A 19,250-nucleotide genomic window follows, 5' to 3' on the forward strand; every position below is an offset into this window, starting at 1 on the left:
TTATTAAATGACGATGACATACATTACCGATATACTAGGGTTATTTGTAAAATAGTAACAACCTTGCACAAGACTATATTACTAACATCATAAACAACAATTATTGTTCCGTATTTTTTTATACCAATACCAAGTGACGGGACGAACAAGTTGCGCGCCTGGTGTTAAGCGACACGCCCATAACAATTGCAGTGCCACTCAGTGCCTTTGATCACAAAGATCTGAGGGGCACTGCCACTCCGGGAGGCGTTGCTAAAAATACAGAACTAAAAAGTGTCAGATAGTACAACAAAAACTTAAACGTTCATTTTTGGTATTTTTTTATTTTATTTGTTATTTATGATGTTAGTAATATAGTCCTGCGAGGTTGTTATTAATTAACAAATGACCTTGTATATGTAAAAAGGTTTTAATTCCGTAATTAGCAATACTTTTTACACACGCGTATCGACACTGAAAACTTTAAACGTTCTAAAATTTATTATGTAAAACGGTACCATTTACTATTTTTCGTAACAGAATAAACAGCGAGACTCCAAAGAGCAAATAGCCATACAGACATCTGTAGTTTGTCTTCCTATTTTTATAGTATACGGTTCAATATGCCACAAATAAAACATGCGCTAATAAAAATAAACATTTATTCATGCATTACAAGAGAACATGCGAAACATTCATGCAAGATTGAACTCCTTGAGAGCAGATTGCATAATGGTATCTTTCACTGCGCAGAACACAAGCTTTATGTTCTCCGTGTCTTTAAAAATATCCAAGGCAGCATGCAAAATTAATAGAATAAATAAAATAACATGTAAAGGCGACAGAGAAACTACAGGCTTCGTAACACAGAAGTCAAAACGTCTTAAATGTAAGCTTGAAAGTCTGTCTGAACATCAGAGTTAAACGTTAAATCCTATTATTTTCGAGATACTTAAACTACAAGAAACTAATACACATGGGAGTTGATAATACTTCCTCTAAAGTCCCGAAATTATTGTACTATATATACAATACAGCTTTTTCTATATTTATTGAAGCGTAACTAGCAGCTATTTTAGTAGTGTAGTGTATTTAGAAGAAAACTTTTGTAATTGTAAGTAAAAATGTAGCAATTTTGTTGATTTTTGCCTTGTATATTTAATCATTCCGGGATATCAAAGGGAGGTATTAACCACTTTGTGTGTATTTTAGGTAAATATACTCAGCCGATACGGTATTTGGTGATGATTATAAGCGGCGTTAATCATTTCCATTAGTTAAGAATACCATAAAAACGTAACTATATATTTCTTGATTCCTTTGTTTTTATTTATTTTTGATTCTTGAAGGATTGTCAAGAACAACATTGCTAGAGTTCGCTTCGCTATCGTTTCTAAGACTTCTGTGCGATGAAACCTTGTCTCTGGTTTCTAAATGCCATTTGTTTCGTCTTATGCTTACGATGCAAAAGAAGAAAATGTGTGATAAGGAAAAAACCCATACTACGCAACAGTAAGCGCAACTCTAATGTGAGACAAAAGCCACGTGCTAAGTGTAGAGGTGTTTGTGTGACAATGACGCAACGCATTTGACCTCCATCTCAGCTAATGGAAAATGACGATGAGGTCGACGATGTAGCATACACACCTACACAATGCCTATTCTAATTATGTTTTTTTTTACAGTGTGTTCCTGACAGGGGAGTTCCCGAAAACTTGTACGTGCTCTACTTGTTCTTAATAAAATAATTCAATTCATACGAATCAAGTCAATTTCACAATGTGTAAGATTTAAAAAAAAAAATCACTTCGATCGTCAAATCGTTGTTCAGATCAACGAAACGTGGTCAGTTTTGAATACGGCGATTTACTCTCTCCAACCTTGTAAGTTTATACCAGGGCTTGAAAGAGGCGAATATGATAGACGAAATAGTGTCTTTCAAATTGGAACTCGAAATGCATGACGATAAAATAGAACTCACATTGTGTAACGAAAAAATGTCGTTACCCTTATAGAAAAAAAACATTGCAAATTCTATTGTATCGTCATGCTTTATTCGCACGTCCGTGTCTTGCCTCTTTCAGTATCTGACGTATACGCAGGCGCCTGCCACACAAATGCTACTTGCGTCTGACGCCAAATCTTCCCCAAAGCACTGAGGTGCCCCTAACAAACTCCCTGGTAAGAACGACAGGTGACCCTGGCAACTTATTTAGCCTTCTTCCTATTTCTAAGCACAGACCAAAGCAATAATGTACTTACTCTATCTAAGTATACGGAAACCAATCAAATCTACGAAAATATTCTACTTCTTAAAAAGAAACTCGAATATAAAAACATAATGATAAAGACACTCGCAACTTACCCTTATGCATGCAGTTGTAGACTCTGGTAACTTATATAAATACTTAATTTTAAGTTAATACTTTTTAAAGATATTAAGTGCAGTTATTTGGGTACTGTTAAAATCTAACTTGTCAACAGGTACAGCAAAATTGTAATAACCACAGTTTTGTCATTTATCATTCTCCTCCTTCATTATACGGAATGTAACAAAAGAGTTTATACCATTTTGGAATATTGATGACACTAACAAATTGTCCAAGAAATAAACATATAAACAAATTGAGTTTCTTCTATTGAAAATGTAATATTCTAAAACACGCTTGGAAATATTTGCATTACTCTATCTATGGAGCGTGAAACTCTTTGTCACAAAAGTGAATTGAATTTGTGTTGCAACAACCACTATAAATTGGATTAAAAATTAAATACTTCTAGCTATAATTATTCAGCGTCTTGCAACATTCCAATATCCTAAGGTAATATTAGACCCTTTATAATTACGCTGTAAGGAGAATACAATATGCTTTTCGAGAATAGTGGCCCAAATCAAAATAGTTCTTTTTTACTCATTACACACATGTATTCAAAATGTGGTAAATTTTATTGTGAAAGACACCTAGCTTTTTATTGGTTAAATCATTAGACTTTTAAACGATTTGTCGGTCAGTGCGCCACATATGCCTGTATTTTGCAAACCATCTTTCCGAACGCTTGCGCGTTTTAGTAATAATAGGTCGCTATTCTAGAAAACCATCAGTTCTTACCTGTCGCACAGGTGAAGTGGGAGTATATGATTTTCTCTGCGTCTGGGTTGAGGTCGACGAACATCCGCAGAATGAACTCGCGCGCCGTGATTGCGTCGCGCTGCGGACCTAAATAGACGCAATAAACGCTCACACACATAGCTTTGCTACAGGGTTACTTAGCTTTTACTTAGCATACGGGTTTCATACGCTATACGAATTATGGTTCAAGTGATTATAAAGGTAATATCGCATCTACGTGAAACACAGATGAAATTGCAGAAACGTGAGAAAATTACTTAACAATGACATTTATATACAAAAATAGAGAGAGAGAGAGAGAGAGACACATCATGATTTCCTTCTTTTTTCCATAAAAGACAATGTGCTTGATTTAGTATAACATTTAAGAGCTACATTTTAGTAGCAGTAGAGCTCCTTGTGAAAGAGTTGGTGAAATGACAGGCACCTGGGACTTGTCATATTTTATGTCCCAGAGTGACGGGCGCAGTGGCAGTGCCTCAGATCTTTGCGATTTAAAATGTGAAACACACTGTCGGGAGCACGGCGGGTGTAATTTCGTTCATATAAAAAAAGGAATTACATCCGCCATGCTTCCGACCCGACACGTGCCCGACCAGCACCCCTTTTCTGTGTTTCACGCTTGAAGCTCTGAATGGCACTGCAACTGTCACAATAGATATTAGCAATTTTCAACCCATTTCAAACGTGATAAAGATTACTTATTATTAATCACTTGATCCACAACATGTGTATGTTACAAATTGAACGTCCTATACTAGAGTAAAGAACAACAAATCTCTGGCGTTTTCGAAATTTCTAGCAAATTCTACAAAAGTTATATACGAGCTAAGTATACACATTATATTCAACCTGTGGCTGTGGTAAAGTGAGAATAGCACGACCGTTCCGGGTCGGGATTCTCTTTCAGATATTTCTGTAGTATGAAGTCAAGCGCTGGCGGCGCCTCGCATTTTGGACCTAAATATTGAACATTTCTATTTGTCTTAACACTTAATTATTTCATTTGTACGATAACACAAACGTACATAACATAAGTTATCACTAATGCCCCTTAATAGCAAAGATTGGAATACGCAGAGTACAAATTTTATTAACTCTGTGATAATATCTCACTCTGAAACCCCAGATTTATTACTGCATTTAGTTCTATATTTGATGTAGCCAATTACTTTTCTATGATAGCGTAAGTTTTGTAAGTAATAATAACTTTTAATCATACCGTGACTTCAGAGGAAGGTATTATCTTCTCTATGTGTATTACTTGAAAAGTTTAGGTAAATGTACACTGCCCAATCCGGTCTATATTTACTGGTCATAGCCATTGCATTCGAGACGTGAGCATTATTCCTTGAAATCTAAGGAACATCATTCTAAACCGCAGGGAGTCTTTCCCCACGTGTTAGAACTCTAATTTCATGTGATTTCCACAAACGTCACCCCAAGTTGATTAAGTGTGGCTGACCTGACGACCTTTGAAATGCCGGGACTGACTGGATTAGAAAAGCACAGGCATTCAGCAATCCGCATTGCGCATTATCGTGGTGATTTTGATAAATAGAATATTACAACGTCATCATCATCATCATCATCATATCAGCCGGAAGACGTACATAGCCGAATATAGGCCTCCCCCAAAGATTTCCAGACTAGCCGATCGGACACGACGTGCATCCATCGGTTACTCGCCGCACTTACAAGGTCATCCGTCCATCTAGTAGGGGGCCGTCCCACTGAACGCCTTCCGGTTCGCGATCTCCGTTCGAGAACCTTTCTACCCCAACGGCCGTCAGTTCTACGACTTATGTGCCGTGCCCACTGCCACTTCCACTTGCTAATCCTTTGAGCTATGTACCGACGAACTTTCGTTCTTCTATGGATCTCCTAATTTTTTATTTGATCACCTAGAGAAATGCCGAGCATTGCTCGCTCCATAGCTCGTTGAGTGACTTCGAGCTTTTTTATGAGGCCCATCGTAAGTAACCACGTCTCAGAGCCTTAGGTCATCACTGGCAACACGCACTGCTCGAAGACTTGTCTTGTCATCAAGAACTGCGGTATTGCGGACGAGATGTCCCGGAGCTTCACGAAAGCTGCCCCAACCGAGTCGGATCCAAAGACTTACCTAATGTTGTAGGGGTGGGTACGACATAGACTAAAATGTGTGGTTTTTAAAATAAAATGGAAAATTTAAGGGCATATAAAATCTTCGAAGAATATTGTATATATTGTATACAAATCATTCAGTGAAATCATTAAAGCCACAGGAAGTGTACGACATTGTAGAGAGACCTTGTCTCGGGAAGTACATGTAGTGGTCTAGTCCAGAGACTGATTATCCCGACAGTGGTTAAGCTTAATACGAAATCATCACGAAGCGATATCAAAAATTCGAACGTTACGACAGAGCAGTTCATATTACCTTCATACTATTTATTTGTACATAAAAAAACGTACCGTCGTATTCAGGGAAGTAGTCGACGAGATGCGAGTACATGATCTTTTCTTCGAGCAAGTCCTTCTTGTTGAGGAAGAGAATCACGGACGAATGCTGGAACCATGGGTACGTGATGATCGTCTTGAACAACGCCTTCGACTCTTCCATTCGGTTCTGGAATTTATATAAAACACATTGTCTTTCATCATATAATACTAAATAAAATCGATACAAATTACTCTGCTACTTCGCGAATCTTGTGAAAGTGTTGGTGGTGTCTGTGATTGTAGTTCTACAAGAAAAAAAACCAATTGAGTACTACAGTTATTAAATATAAAAATATTAGACTGATAATACGTCTCATGTTAATATTAACAGTTTTTCTTCAATAGATTATAACACTATCGCACGTTCAACACGACACTCTAGCCATAGTATAATAAGACAAGTATGGTAACTCCATACAAACGTAACAGCGCGATTTGGATGTGTCCGCGCCCACCGCACATCATCTATGGACGTACACATTCGCTTAATCTCGCGATGCACCTGTGTTGCATTATACTAGTCGTCCCAATGCGCCTTTCATTATTATGCGAATGTTTGCATTCGTACAATGCACGCGGCCGTCGCGCACACATACGAGTCGCAATGTTACTTTGTACGGAGTTACCATACTTCTCTTATTTTATTATGCTCTCGCTTTTTCAAATGTAGACTTAATTTCAGAAACTACAGTGACCATTTCCCAAGTTCACATTTTCGTTTACTGACGGTAGCGATTTCAATATATCACATCGCCAGCTATGTTTGAAAACCTCGCAACTGCAATTTTCTACGAAATCCCCTTTTTTACTCTTCAAGCGCTATATCGGAAACTTATAGGTCAATTATACAATAATAATATTAAAAATGTCATTTCTAGACCCTTTTTACTTTAAAGGTATAATCCTTGATTATCATTAATTATTTCGAGAAAAAAGAAACATCTTACGCCCGTTTTAATCTGTCGAAGTGCATGTGAGTGTATGTATAATATACCTTCAATATTTGGCCGGACACAGTGAAACTATGCTTATTTTGTATATGTCAACTTCTATACAACGTGTGTTTCACAAATAAATGGATTAAGAATTAGTAATTCTGTTTTCGTGCCTACCTAAAAGTTCACATTGATGAAGTACGAGGTACGAGGTTTACGAATTTAGCCAACGACATGTAAACAAGAATAGATTGCTTTATTCCTTACCTCGTTTTCTGATTCGAATAAAATTTGATCATATTCACTAAGAGCTACTAAGAATATGATAGATGTGACATTTTCAAAACAGTGGATCCACTTCCTTCGCTCGGATCTTTGGCCCCCGACGTCCACCATCCTGTTAAGGTTTCAATTCATATTAATTAATTGAATATCAAATATTTAAAAAATATATCGTACCTTTCTTCACTAAGTTTCGAATCTGATGTAACCGAGTAAGACATACGACAGTTACTCAGCTATAAAAAGCGAACATTCTACACTAATCGTCGTATGTAACTCATCCAAAGAACGAGTTTCACATACAAACGAAAGTTAGTAAAGAGAGGATCGGGACAATTTACTTTATTTCACATTAAAGAGGAAAGAGGTAAGCAAAGGATTAAATACAATTTAAAACTTAAAATTGGTTACTAAAATCTTTAGCTGTGCAAAAGGGAAGAATAAACAAAAGTGGGCAAAATAGTCAATAATCAATATACTTGTTTAAAAAAATTTAAACGTCGGTGTAAATGTAAAACTCACTGAGAACCCAAATCGACTGAAAGGGATAATTAAGTTTTGTGTTTTACTTGCAAAGGGATTATAATATTATTATGTCTACAGACTTTTCGAAATGCAGTTTTATAATGAAGGACACCTAAAAATGTTTGTTGTAGAAAATGTTTTTCCCAGTGAACCAAAAATAGAAAAAAACTTTTGATCACAAATTGGGAATTAGTGAGTTTTACAGTTTAACGGACGCTATGTTAATACAAATATAGTTAGGAATGCATGCGATTGAGATATTAGAAGCTTCCCCGTTTGTTCGCTTCGAACACGTTAATCTACAAAACATTTAAACGGATGAGTATCGAATCAAGCATTAAGAAAACAGCCAACATTCAAACATCGCAATGATTAAAATACCAATTTATAAAGCGTTACAATGCGTAAGCAAATTAGACAACATTTAGTAACAAAATTTCGATCTGGCGTTCGTACCAACACGAGCGTACCGGATGTTAAAAGTTACTTTTCACTCCGTTTCGCGTTCAAAATCTAGCCAATTCACCAATAGTTCTTCACACCCAGGGATAGAGGATATGGTTCTAGCTTTGCCACTTCACGCGCAGGGCCAGAAACGTACCTAAATATAATCCCATCGAGATCGAAAGGATACTCAAGAATGCCAGTGGTAGGCTGTCGGGCGCGCAGAATATCCTGCTCCGTGGGCAAGTAGTCAGCACTTTCGATTCGTTCCAGATCGCTTAAATAGCTGAAATCCATTTCATGCAATACTACTAAGCCCGATTTAACATACATGCAGACCATCAAGAGTTTACTGCTCCTCTGTACACACAATGGGTTATCTATCAGTAGTCCGAAATGACATTTTCCAGAAATAAGGTTCGGTCGAAATTTCATAACCTCGAAAGTAATTTTGAGAGGAAAATGTTTTTTCTTTTAAACCTAACTTAACTTAACCTAATCGAACCTAATCGTGTCTTTGCAATAAACAAACAACATATCTGAAAGAACAACTGTTTCGTTATAATTCGGTTTCCGGTGTAATGAAAATTCGAACAAACGTTATTTCGGACAACAAATTTTCGACTTTGTGATAGGTTACCCACACAATGAACTCTTAACCTTATTGCAAGCTCCTGAGGCACACGTAACAAGCGTACACCTTTGATATTGGATGATTCGTTACCTATAGAGCGTCGTTAGCTTTCTATCGGTACCGAGAAGACGGAGTATCTTTGAATTAACGTCTTCAACGAATTCGAAGTAATGCTCAATGATGGTCGTGGTTTTTTGTCTGGCGCGTAGAATATCTTGCAGAGTGGGCAGGTAGCCGCGCTCCGAGATCCGGTCAATATCATCTAAATAACTGAAAATCATTCCACGCTGTTCTAGAAGGCCGTAGACAGCGAGCAAAGTATTAAGAGTTCACTGATTTGTCTGTCACAGTTTACTCTCAATAACATTAAGTATACAAAAGCAGCTTCCCATGCGTAATACACGAGAGAAGCATAAGTAGCCGGTCGCTAACATTGTACATTTACCTATATCGTATATATTTCTCAGTATATCCTACGAGATATTCGTTGAAGTAATACTCAAGGATACCCGTGGTTGGTCTCCGGGCACGCAGAATATCCTGCACGCTGGGGAGGTAGTATGGATTGGCGATTCTTTCCAGATCGTTCAAATAACTGAAATACATTTCATGCACAACTACTAACTAAACCCGCTAATACCATGCACAATAAAATCGCAAATGAAAATGGAGAATTTGCAGTGCTGTTGCCAATAATTTGGACACTAAACGGCACGGTAAATTCTTTCAACAGACACCAGACAAAGAAGATATAGAAAACAAGACCGAAAGTATCCCATGCACCTAGAAGAGAAGCGGACAGGACCCACATATGTTGCAGCTTTACCTAAATCGGATCTCCTCCAAGTCAAATGGGTATTCTATAATGCCCGTGGTGGGCACTCTCACGCGGAGGATGTCTTGTTCGGTAGGTAAGTAATTTGGTGCCGCCACGCGGTCTATCTCCTGCAAGTAGCTGGAGAAAATAGTTTTCTCAAATTCCGAAATATAAACACAAGAAAATAGGCGAAATATGACTTACTGTCACAAGTTCCTAAGTTTAGCCACATATACAAACTGCGAAGGTTTTTACTGTAAGTTTGAACGCTATGCAAAAGATGTATAGTCTATTTATTTTTTTTGAAAACGCGAGTAAAATGACAATTATTCATGTAGTAGTTGTCGACAATTTTATCGATAGATTGTGATAGTAGGTAAAAGTCTGTCAAAAGTGATTGAATTCTGAATGTTATGACGTTCCAATGATTACTTATTTTATTACTTACTTATATACTTATTTATTGTATTCTTTAGTCTTATTTTGACAATTGGTCTATAAGTATCTAAATAAATGTTTAGTCATACACATTTAAATAACGACAGGCGGATTTGATTATGTACTCCTATTTATATTTCTAATACACATATTTCTATTTAGTATATGTATGAATGAACTTTCAGAAATCAACCATTCAAATGCACCTGTGGCCAGCAGTTGCAGGTATAATGGGCCGATGATGGATCAAATGAAATAATTTCGCCTATTTATTTCATAAATCTAATCAACGATAAGTTGATATTATATTTATCGACTGCTTGGAAGCGGGCAACACTATTGCGAAATGAACTGTAATTTTAAAACAGTCTTCAAAAAAAGGGACTATAAGATAACATTAACAAACATTTGACAGTTTGTATATCTCTGTGGCCCACCAAACAACGATAAGTCAGGCTTGCATACGAAATCTAGTTAACAAATAAATCGTCCGTATCACATGTCACTGAAGCAAGATTACGATTACTTTCGCAATAGCTACTTTAAATGTTGATGAAAAGTAGTCCATATCACCAGTCGGTAACTTTTTAGATGATATTGCCTTCGTTGCTTCACGAAATACCCTAGAGAAAAATATGCTAAGTTATTGTATAGCTTAGGCACTTAGAATATTGAGTTTAATCATACTTTTGGTTTATGATCTGGTGTAACATGATGCCTAAGAATAATAATAATAGCAATAAAGCGAAATAAATCATATCAATTTACTCTCAAATTAGGGAATTCCTTTTGTCATGAGTACTAGAGAAACGAAATTAGAAAACCTCATTCGCCTAATTGGTTCTCCCGGGAATTGAACCCGCAACCTCAACGCAGTGCTTACCGCTGAACCAACGAAGTCATCATAAAGGATTGTAGGAAGAGTATATAAAAGTCATGTAAATTATATATTACGAATTATGTTATAAATTTATAATAAAAGTATGTAAACAAAGCTATGTCTCATACATTCTTAGAATGATTGTTCTAAAACAACTGATATAGTTATATTTCCTTATTGTACCATAATACTTGTAATTGCAGCTATTGCAGTATATTTAAAACATACACTTAATGTTACAGTGACGATATGAAATTACGATTTGTAATTAAAGATATCGAAGGTTTTCGAGTAATAGTGACCTATTTCAACAACACCTAATTCATTAGGAAGATGGTTTTAAAAAGCTAAGACGATACGACGTTGGTTTGTGATTATTATTGAATAATCACAAACCAACGGAAAACAAATGGAGAGCTCGATATCCGATTCACAATTAAATTTACTACATTGCAACCGTGTTCCAATTAAATTTGAACTATTTTGGTTTTTGCAACTATTCCTGGAAATCAACGATATGTTTCCTAACATGGTACGACTATTTATTCTTCGTCTGACAATCGTCGTGTTCGTTCCTTTAGAGAACTATCAAAGTTTGAAATCTAAATTTTATATTATTTCTACCTGTTGCGCCATAACGCAACGATATAAAAGTGTAGTGTCCGTGGACACTACACTTTCATATCCCAATATATTGGATATTAAACATTTTTTTTTAATCGCGTATATTTGTTTTTTTAAACAAACCAACGTTTCGGGCCCGTTACAGGTCGCAGTCAGCCGAGACCATGGGACTTGTAAAGAACCTGAAATATTGGTTTGTTTTGTTGTATTGGTTTGTTGAAATAAAAACGAATATACAATATTTGAATCTGAAAAAAAATTGTTTCTATGCGAATATGAAGCAATTGTGGAAACCTAAAAAAATTATATATAATTATAGATTTTAAAAAGATATGACAGGATTTTGGTTTTTACAGATTCTTATTTCTTATAAGTTTTTTACAGGTCTCTTGATCACGCGAACATTTTGTGAGTAATATCAAAATAATCTGAGCGAATAAAAAAATACATACATTCACTTAATCAATAGTAACTTTTAAGTTATGAGGGTTCAAAATATCGATATAAATGAACTTTATCTATTTGAATTTAAGTTTTATTTATTAAAACTGGAATTCACTTCAGAGCAATTGAACATTGCACCTGGAAATTCATTGAGATAAGGTTGATTTTTATCAAAAAAGGTGAAGATATTTTATACAATGTACGAACGAACGAACGTGTAGATAAAATTTACTTATGGTGGTCTTACTTTTATAGCACGTATCATTTTAATGCTTACTTTATACAAGTACTCGTATTTGGTAAATTGTATGCCATAGAGTTATTTAGATTAACTGACCATTTAAATCAATGATTTTTAAACCGTATAACTCTTCATTCTGACCTATCTGACCTACAATTAGGATTAAATATATTGAGACATGTGTATAGGGCCGAGAGTTGGTTGAAGCAATAATTAATTATTATTTTTACTGATAATAATGATCCGATAAACTTGCTCTGTTCTAAACATATAGCAAGTTCTTTCTTTACTCGCTGTTGCCTATAATTTTACAGACTAACTAGAATATATTGAACCCGCTGAAAAATAATATAAAACTAGAGCTAAAAAGTCCTGAAATGATCTCTGGAAGAAAAAAAAATTATATTCTAGAAGTAATACATGTTATTTGATGTAAAAACTATCACACAACACAAGGGTTTCCGTAAACAGAAGGTGGTCAGGTGTTCCTTGTTTGCTTTACTCATTATTTGCGATGTATTGCGTCTGTTGGCGTTTCAATCGCAAAACAAATGTGATTTAGCAAATTCGTTTTCGCGTTCGCTACACGTGACTTGAACGCGTTAACCTCTGCTGTTAGCGAAATCGCTTATATGTATGCATATGCACACAGTAACTCACCAATGGAGAGAAAATTTAAGTAAAAGTATGCATTACAGAAAGTAATCATTTAAAAAAATAAAACACCACGCGAACGCTGCTTGAAACGTCGGACAATAGGCGTTATGATGGAAGAAATATATACCGGGTTATTTGTAAAATACTAACAACCGTGCAGGACTGTATTACTTGTATTAATAACATCATAAACAACAGCTTTTGTTTCACTAGTTTCAATAATTTGTGAGATTTAACTTTCGTACAAAATAAAAATATTTAAATAGATCGCTCTAAACGGTGATAACTTTGTGCAGGAACAAAAGAAAACGCTAGTGACATTAGCAGTCCGATGCAAAACCCAGGAGCGGGGGTGGGGGTCGTCAAGTATCCTACTACCAAATATAAATCTAAAAAGTGTCAGATCGTGCAACAAAAACTTGATAGTTGATAAAAAGTAATATAACAAAAGTTGTTGTTTATGTTAGTAATACATTACATTTCTGCAAGGTTGTTAGTATTTTACAAACAACCCTGTATATTATAACCTTAGGTTGCATTTTCTTTGCATCACCTAATTTTTAATTCTAAGGTTGCTTGGTAGCTACTTAGGACTAAATGACATTACCATTACGTGTTGAATTAATTAGTAATTTGAATGTGCAATAAATAACAGTTGATTCGTTTAAAGGAAGTATACCACTCTGTGTGTTGCCTACTGTTAATACTTAAACAAAGACAATCAGGCGCAAGCGTGTCTTCTTCCTATCGTCTAACAGGAGCCAACGTGAGTTCCAAGAATTATTATTCATTATGTCAAACTCTATATATATTGGTGTGATATTCAGACATTGAAATACAGCGAATGAGTTTCTAAATAAGGAGGATACGTAATCGCATTAAGTTGCGTTTCGCGTTGGCGGTCTGAGTAACGTCTTCGCTCTTATTGCATGACCAAAAAGCTTTTCACCGGGCCTAGCCGATTCTGCAATAATAATTGTGTTGACATTGCCCTCTGAATGCCAGGCTGGCTCCTGATATGGACTATATCAAACTGATGCGAATTCTGTCGAGTTCTTTAGCTATCAAACATAGGGCGTCTTCAAATTATACGTTTATAAAAGCGCTACAGCCACGCCACTACTAAGTTTCATACAATATTTAGAAGCGCAGTTGCAGCGCCACTGTCGGTTTGTTTAGAGTCAACGGCTTAGCGGTGGCAACCGTTAGTTGTACAATGCACAACGGGAATTGAGCGTGCCAACTGCTCTGGTACCTATCTGCAAAATAGGGAAGGTACTGTACGTGCACCCGGAGTGGCTGACGCGAGGTACTAGCCTCTTGAGAACCGGATTAAGTCAGTGACAACAGTCTATGACAACCATGTACACTGACTGATCCGGGGTCTGAACCTGAACTTAGAAGGTTCCTGTGCACGCACAGGTTATAGTACCCTATAACCGTATACCCTAACTGCCTCCGTGGCCGAATAGTTACCATGCCAGACTGCCACGCAGAGGTCCTGGGTTCGATTCCCAGGCCGGGACAAGTATGTGTATGGCCTACATTTATTTCTCTCGTGAGTCTGGGTGTCATTTATGGTTGTCTATGTGTGTGTCCACGGCACCCGCGACACAGGGTTTCCCTAGTGCGGGGCTATGTTGAGTGTGTGCGTTATTATTATTTTATTACTATTACCCTAAGTGTCAGTAGGGAAGGTCACTATAATCAAAACTTATGTTGAAAAGAAGGGGATGTCTGTTTGTTTGCAGTCACAATGAGTGAACTAAAAATTACTGAAGCGCTACAGACGCGCGGCTACCGTGCTACAGTCGTGTCACTGCAGCGCTTCTATGTCTAATTTGAAGGCACCCATATCACGGGTATACACCTACATAATTTAGGCATACTGAATTTGCATAGTGTGTCACCGACAACTCGCATCATGATCACTACTTTGCACGCGACTGACGTGATCGAGTGCTATTTCATGTCCGAACTAGTGTAGACATTATGGACGATTTGTTTTGAATACCGCGTGACTTTGGAAGTCCTTCATAGGAAGTAGTTCACTAAATCAGCACGGATCATTTCGACGTTTTATTCAACATTGAAGAATCGAGAACGTCATTGGAAAATACGAGATTAAAATTTAAGAAATCATTAGTTACTTGAGCGCAATTTTAATATCGAAAAACTTACTATTTGGCTGAGTCGGTAAGCTGGTACTCCCGCCTGCGATCGTAGCACTCCTGTATGCCGGAGTCGCTCCATAGCCCCTTGATCGCCTCTACGTACGGGCTCTCGAATGTTGTCACACTTTCAAAGTCGATCGAGGATATCAACTCCGCCTTTTCCTGGAATTCACGTTATTAACATATTAATACGACAACATAGTCAAAGAAGTATAATATTGAATATAGTTGACTCAAAGTGTTCACACTGAGAGGTGCAATATTTTATAGAAGATACTATCGACCATTTTCATAAAGTATCCCACAGGTCTTAAATTTACGCCTTTATGAAATCGGTTACTGTGTTGTCAAAAAGATCTTTTCATGCAATAAGTAACTAAATAACTCTTAAAATAAAGGACCCACGAGTGTGATTGTAAGCAACTAAGAAATTAAGAATAAAGTACAAAATAAGATACTTTTACGATCTTGCAACGCTAGCACGACAAGGTACGACTTGCGCGAGAAGCGACATAGAAGCGCGAGATTTCGCTATTCTCGATATACTCAAGTGACGAATCGCGAGTTGTCTCTACAGGCGCGGATATAACCATCACGCACACTTATGCTGTAGTAACGCCGTAGTCCGTAAAGAACACCAAAGTTTCTCGCGAGTTTTGTCTTAAGAAGACTGGTGAACTGTACTACCTGCTCGACTACCTACTGATCTCTTTAACTTCTTTTAAAAAGATGGAAACACCATGAACACTATTAAAATATAAATACTTGACAATTTATGTCAATTAAACTTTTACTCAAATTTAAAAGCACCTGGATAGCTCAATAATGTAACGGTGTCAAAACACAAGTTATCTAAATATAGAAGTCTAACTAATCCTAGAACAATTATAATTTAAGAATACTGTATAAATTTATTCAACATCATACAGGTCAAAAACTAGAATTCTCGAGCAGTGCACCATTGTTCTAGCGTACAGTAAACATATACACGGTTGTTCCGCCTCCAAAGGACTGAACAATTCAACGTGAGTAGCGCGTATCAACGGCGAGTTACAAGGGAATTTTCGAACGAAATTTTAAATGTTATTAATTTTGAAAATGCACATGAAGTGGCAAAAACTTCGATTTTTTGTTATAAGCACGTCAATTAGCATTACCAAAATTACCTAACACAAGACGATACACAGAATATATCAAAAGCTGGCGATTGTACTCATTAAAACATTCGACTTTAACAAAACAAAAAATTGTACGATGAACCAAGTTTTTTACACGAACACAAAATTGTTTCTTGTCTTTATTTTATTACCTATTCTATTATCAGTACGATCACCAGCTGAAATATAGTACGACGTTTTTGTAACATTTTTGTATTCGATTGTAAGGTCATTCTCAATATCAGATTATCAATAAGAAAATCTTGAAGCGTATGGACAATACAACTGTGCAGCAACTTCTGCACCTAGGTGCTCTGAGTCACTCAAATGAATCACAAAGATGGTAAATTAATTAATATTAGCTTTTATTTGGTGTAGAAATAACCATGGCCATTGTGTTTGAAGTGAAGGTCATATATTAACACAATTTTTCCTGTATGGTATTTAACAAGATTGATTTTATAATACTACAATACGTATTTGAATTGTTTTAAATATGAGGTCCTAATTTATTACTTGACACCGTTTTAAGGTCTTAATCAGTGTATGAGATCAAACTTTTACAATGGGGAACTTTTTGAAATTCCAAAAAAAATACAGCTGTTTCATTTTTAGGGTCGAGTAGGTATGAACTTTTTACAATGGAACATCTGAGTTTCTTCTTCAAAGGGTTTCCCATAGTAAAAGAAATTCCGTTTCATATTTTGAACTCAAAACTCAAAATGCCAGCTAATAAATTAGGTCGTTGTATATACAAAAATTTAATGAAATTTACAACGATTCCAAAACCAATACGGCTTAAGTTTATTTTTAATCTAAATAAACTTCGGAATTCGAAAAAAAGCAAAAATACGTGATTATTTCTACAAATATGTATATTTCCCGGCCTATATGTACGAAGTAAACTTATACACATATAATGATTCCCATAAAATAATGAGCACTTAACTCAGGGAAAAACCTACATCATACTTTTGTATATGAGTCATCGGTAATAAATTGGCATGCACATTGTAACTAATATTATTGGCGAAACTTAACTAATATGTTCTCTATATTTTTCATCTTTTAAACTTACTATCTTCGTACTGTGACGATCATAGTTTGGTTACCATAAACGGAGGTCTGACAAATAAATCAATTAAAACAAATTAAATAAAAAATATAATTTAAGTTATTTTAATTCTTTTTCTTTAAAATGAATTGAATTAAGTGAAACACAAACTCGTACATTACAAAAATTCCCTCGCCCGGAACACTTCCGCGGCCGCCTCTGTGTGGCCAGAGCATTAGAGTTTCTTACTCATTCTCTGCAGTAGTAGTCTAATCAATTTGATGATTTCAATTTTTTACTATTTCATAATAAACAAACTACTACTTACTGATTCGTTTAGCTTGTACTAACCTAAGCACATAATGGGGTCATTCATTTCCTTTACTAAAATCTACGTGCATTGCACACCGTTTTTTATCCATAACCACACTGGGATCGGACTATGTAATTTTACCCACATGACATGTTTCCGATGACAACTTACGTCACATTCAAATGAAGAAAGATAAAATCACCAATTTATCTGTGATAATGAATGACGTCGCTGGTGTCAATGCATTGTTGCAAGTAATTGATAACTCATTTGACGTGTACAAAGTTAGCTCCTTTTGTTGCCACATAAATGGTCTATAAATGGTATATTGCTGGTATTAAAAAGTACACTTACTACATTGGACGGATTCCCGTATTGTATTTTGAGTAGATCCATAGCGCGTATCATACTCTGCATCGCCATAAAGATGTTCTGGTAGACGAGCTTGATGAAACCGCGCTTGTCATCGTCGCTGTAACCCGACCCGTGGATGATTCGCATTTGCTTGATAAATGTCGATTTTCCCGACTCGCCAGTGCCTGTAAACAAACGAATGTTTTTATTTTCATGACAAGAAATTGAGGAGAACCAACATGATTTATTATGATTATTTTCACCAAGTGAAAAAATCGTATTGGTTTATAAAACTCTCTTTTCCGTTTTGGTGGACAAGGGGCGTAAGGCCGCCTGAATTTAATGACTCCACGCAGCATAACTTTTGATGTGTGACCTGCATATTAGAATTTGCTAGCTCCAAAAACTAATATCATGATTGTTCAGGGCACAGACATCTAAATAGACGCCGTAACTGTACCTACTTCACGTGTCCAATGTAAACTATAAACGCTTAGATGCCGCTGCTGCGCTTCAGAAAGCGCCCGGCTGTTATCCTAGTTAAACACCAGTCCAAAATGCGAAAAATGCCTAATTGTGCTATTACAAACTGCAAAAACACCACAGCTATGAATAGTTGAATAAACAGGGTCGTTTTCTTACACAGTTAAGTAATTCGCAATAATCGGAATATGCATAATTTATTTTAAAATCAATTATTTTCATTTCGAATGAATTTCGGGAAAACAAATATGCAAACGAGTGTATGCTGCATGATTCGTAACACATTGCTGCTTTTACTTGGTGCGGTACACTTGGGGTCATTTTTTAGCTTACCATCCAGGCGCACGACTTGTTCGTCCCGTCACGTGATATTATAAAAAAAAACAGTATGGCATGAATACCGAACGCGCGATACTTTCGTGTAATGCATTCAGTTTCGTGGTACGGCCGCTTCATCAGTTTTGGTCACATTTTACGGTTAGTGATGTTCATTGATGCAGCATGCAACACAGTTCTCGATTCTGATCGATTTAGGAGACAAAGGGGTGATAATTCATAAGACCTTAGAAATTGTAATAAAAATATTGTATAGTTTGTAGTTGTTTTTTTTTTAGTTTTCCGGAGCAACTTTTTTCAAAACGCGTATTAATAAAAGACTTTATTATATTATTCTGGTATTATTTTACCATATAATATTTCACGGCTCCTTTAATTAACGAATATTTGAAAAAATTGAATTCTATATATGTGCTGCGTTCGCATCTTCGATTTCATCAATCGCTTTAGTGCCGAAGGAGGTTTCCCATCACTAAATAACGTTTGTGACGTCATCGGAGGTACAAAAAAAGTGGCGCGCTTGGTTTCCATACAGATCGCGGTACTTGCGGCGTCTATTTAGATACATATGTGTGTGTTTCAGGGTGTACATTCCGTACACAAGTCATTTGTTTAACTACGAAATATATAGTTTTTCATGATAATTCAAGTACTTTCTGCCTGTGATAGGCAGAGAGATACGGGAGGCCTATACCCCGCAGTGGGTGAAATCAGGCTGTGGATGATGATCATGATACGGGAAAATAAAGACCTTAAAAGTTTAAATTTCTTGAAAATGAATATGGTTGTTATAAGAAATTTTTCTTTGTGACCCTTCGATTACACCGACATTAGATTAACCTTTCATGATCTGAGCTATAGATA

The 19,250-nt window shown here is 36.2% G+C and overlaps 1 protein-coding gene across 9 annotated transcripts in view; it reads right to left on the minus strand.

Annotated features, from left to right (window-relative positions):
* LOC113231758 (guanine nucleotide-binding protein G(q) subunit alpha) overlaps positions 1–19,250 on the minus strand; it is a 49,041-nt gene that overhangs the window by 18,445 nt on the left and 11,346 nt on the right. For 3 of the 9 annotated variants that reach the window (XM_026466269.1, XM_026466267.1, XM_026466270.1), the window contains exons 3-8: positions 17,568–17,752; positions 14,697–14,851; positions 7,938–8,066; positions 6,797–6,926; positions 5,568–5,721; positions 3,090–3,197 (exon numbers count right to left, since the gene is read on the minus strand). In XM_026466269.1, coding sequence (XP_026322054.1) covers positions 3,090–3,197; positions 5,568–5,721; positions 6,797–6,926; positions 7,938–8,066; positions 14,697–14,851; positions 17,568–17,752 — 861 coding nt within the window. Of the gene's footprint in view, positions 1–626; positions 758–3,089; positions 3,198–3,594; positions 4,071–5,567; positions 5,722–6,796; positions 6,927–7,937; positions 8,067–9,240; positions 9,370–14,696; positions 14,852–17,567; positions 17,753–19,250 lie in introns of those variants that run through there. The other 6 variants (XM_026466271.1, XM_026466273.1, XM_026466275.1 and 3 more) reach the window with 5 other exon arrangements.

This window comes from Hyposmocoma kahamanoa, unplaced genomic scaffold (genome assembly GCF_003589595.1).
Source record: "Hyposmocoma kahamanoa isolate Upper Pololo Valley unplaced genomic scaffold, ASM358959v1 66, whole genome shotgun sequence".
Taxonomy (NCBI): Eukaryota; Metazoa; Arthropoda; class Insecta; order Lepidoptera; family Cosmopterigidae; genus Hyposmocoma; species Hyposmocoma kahamanoa.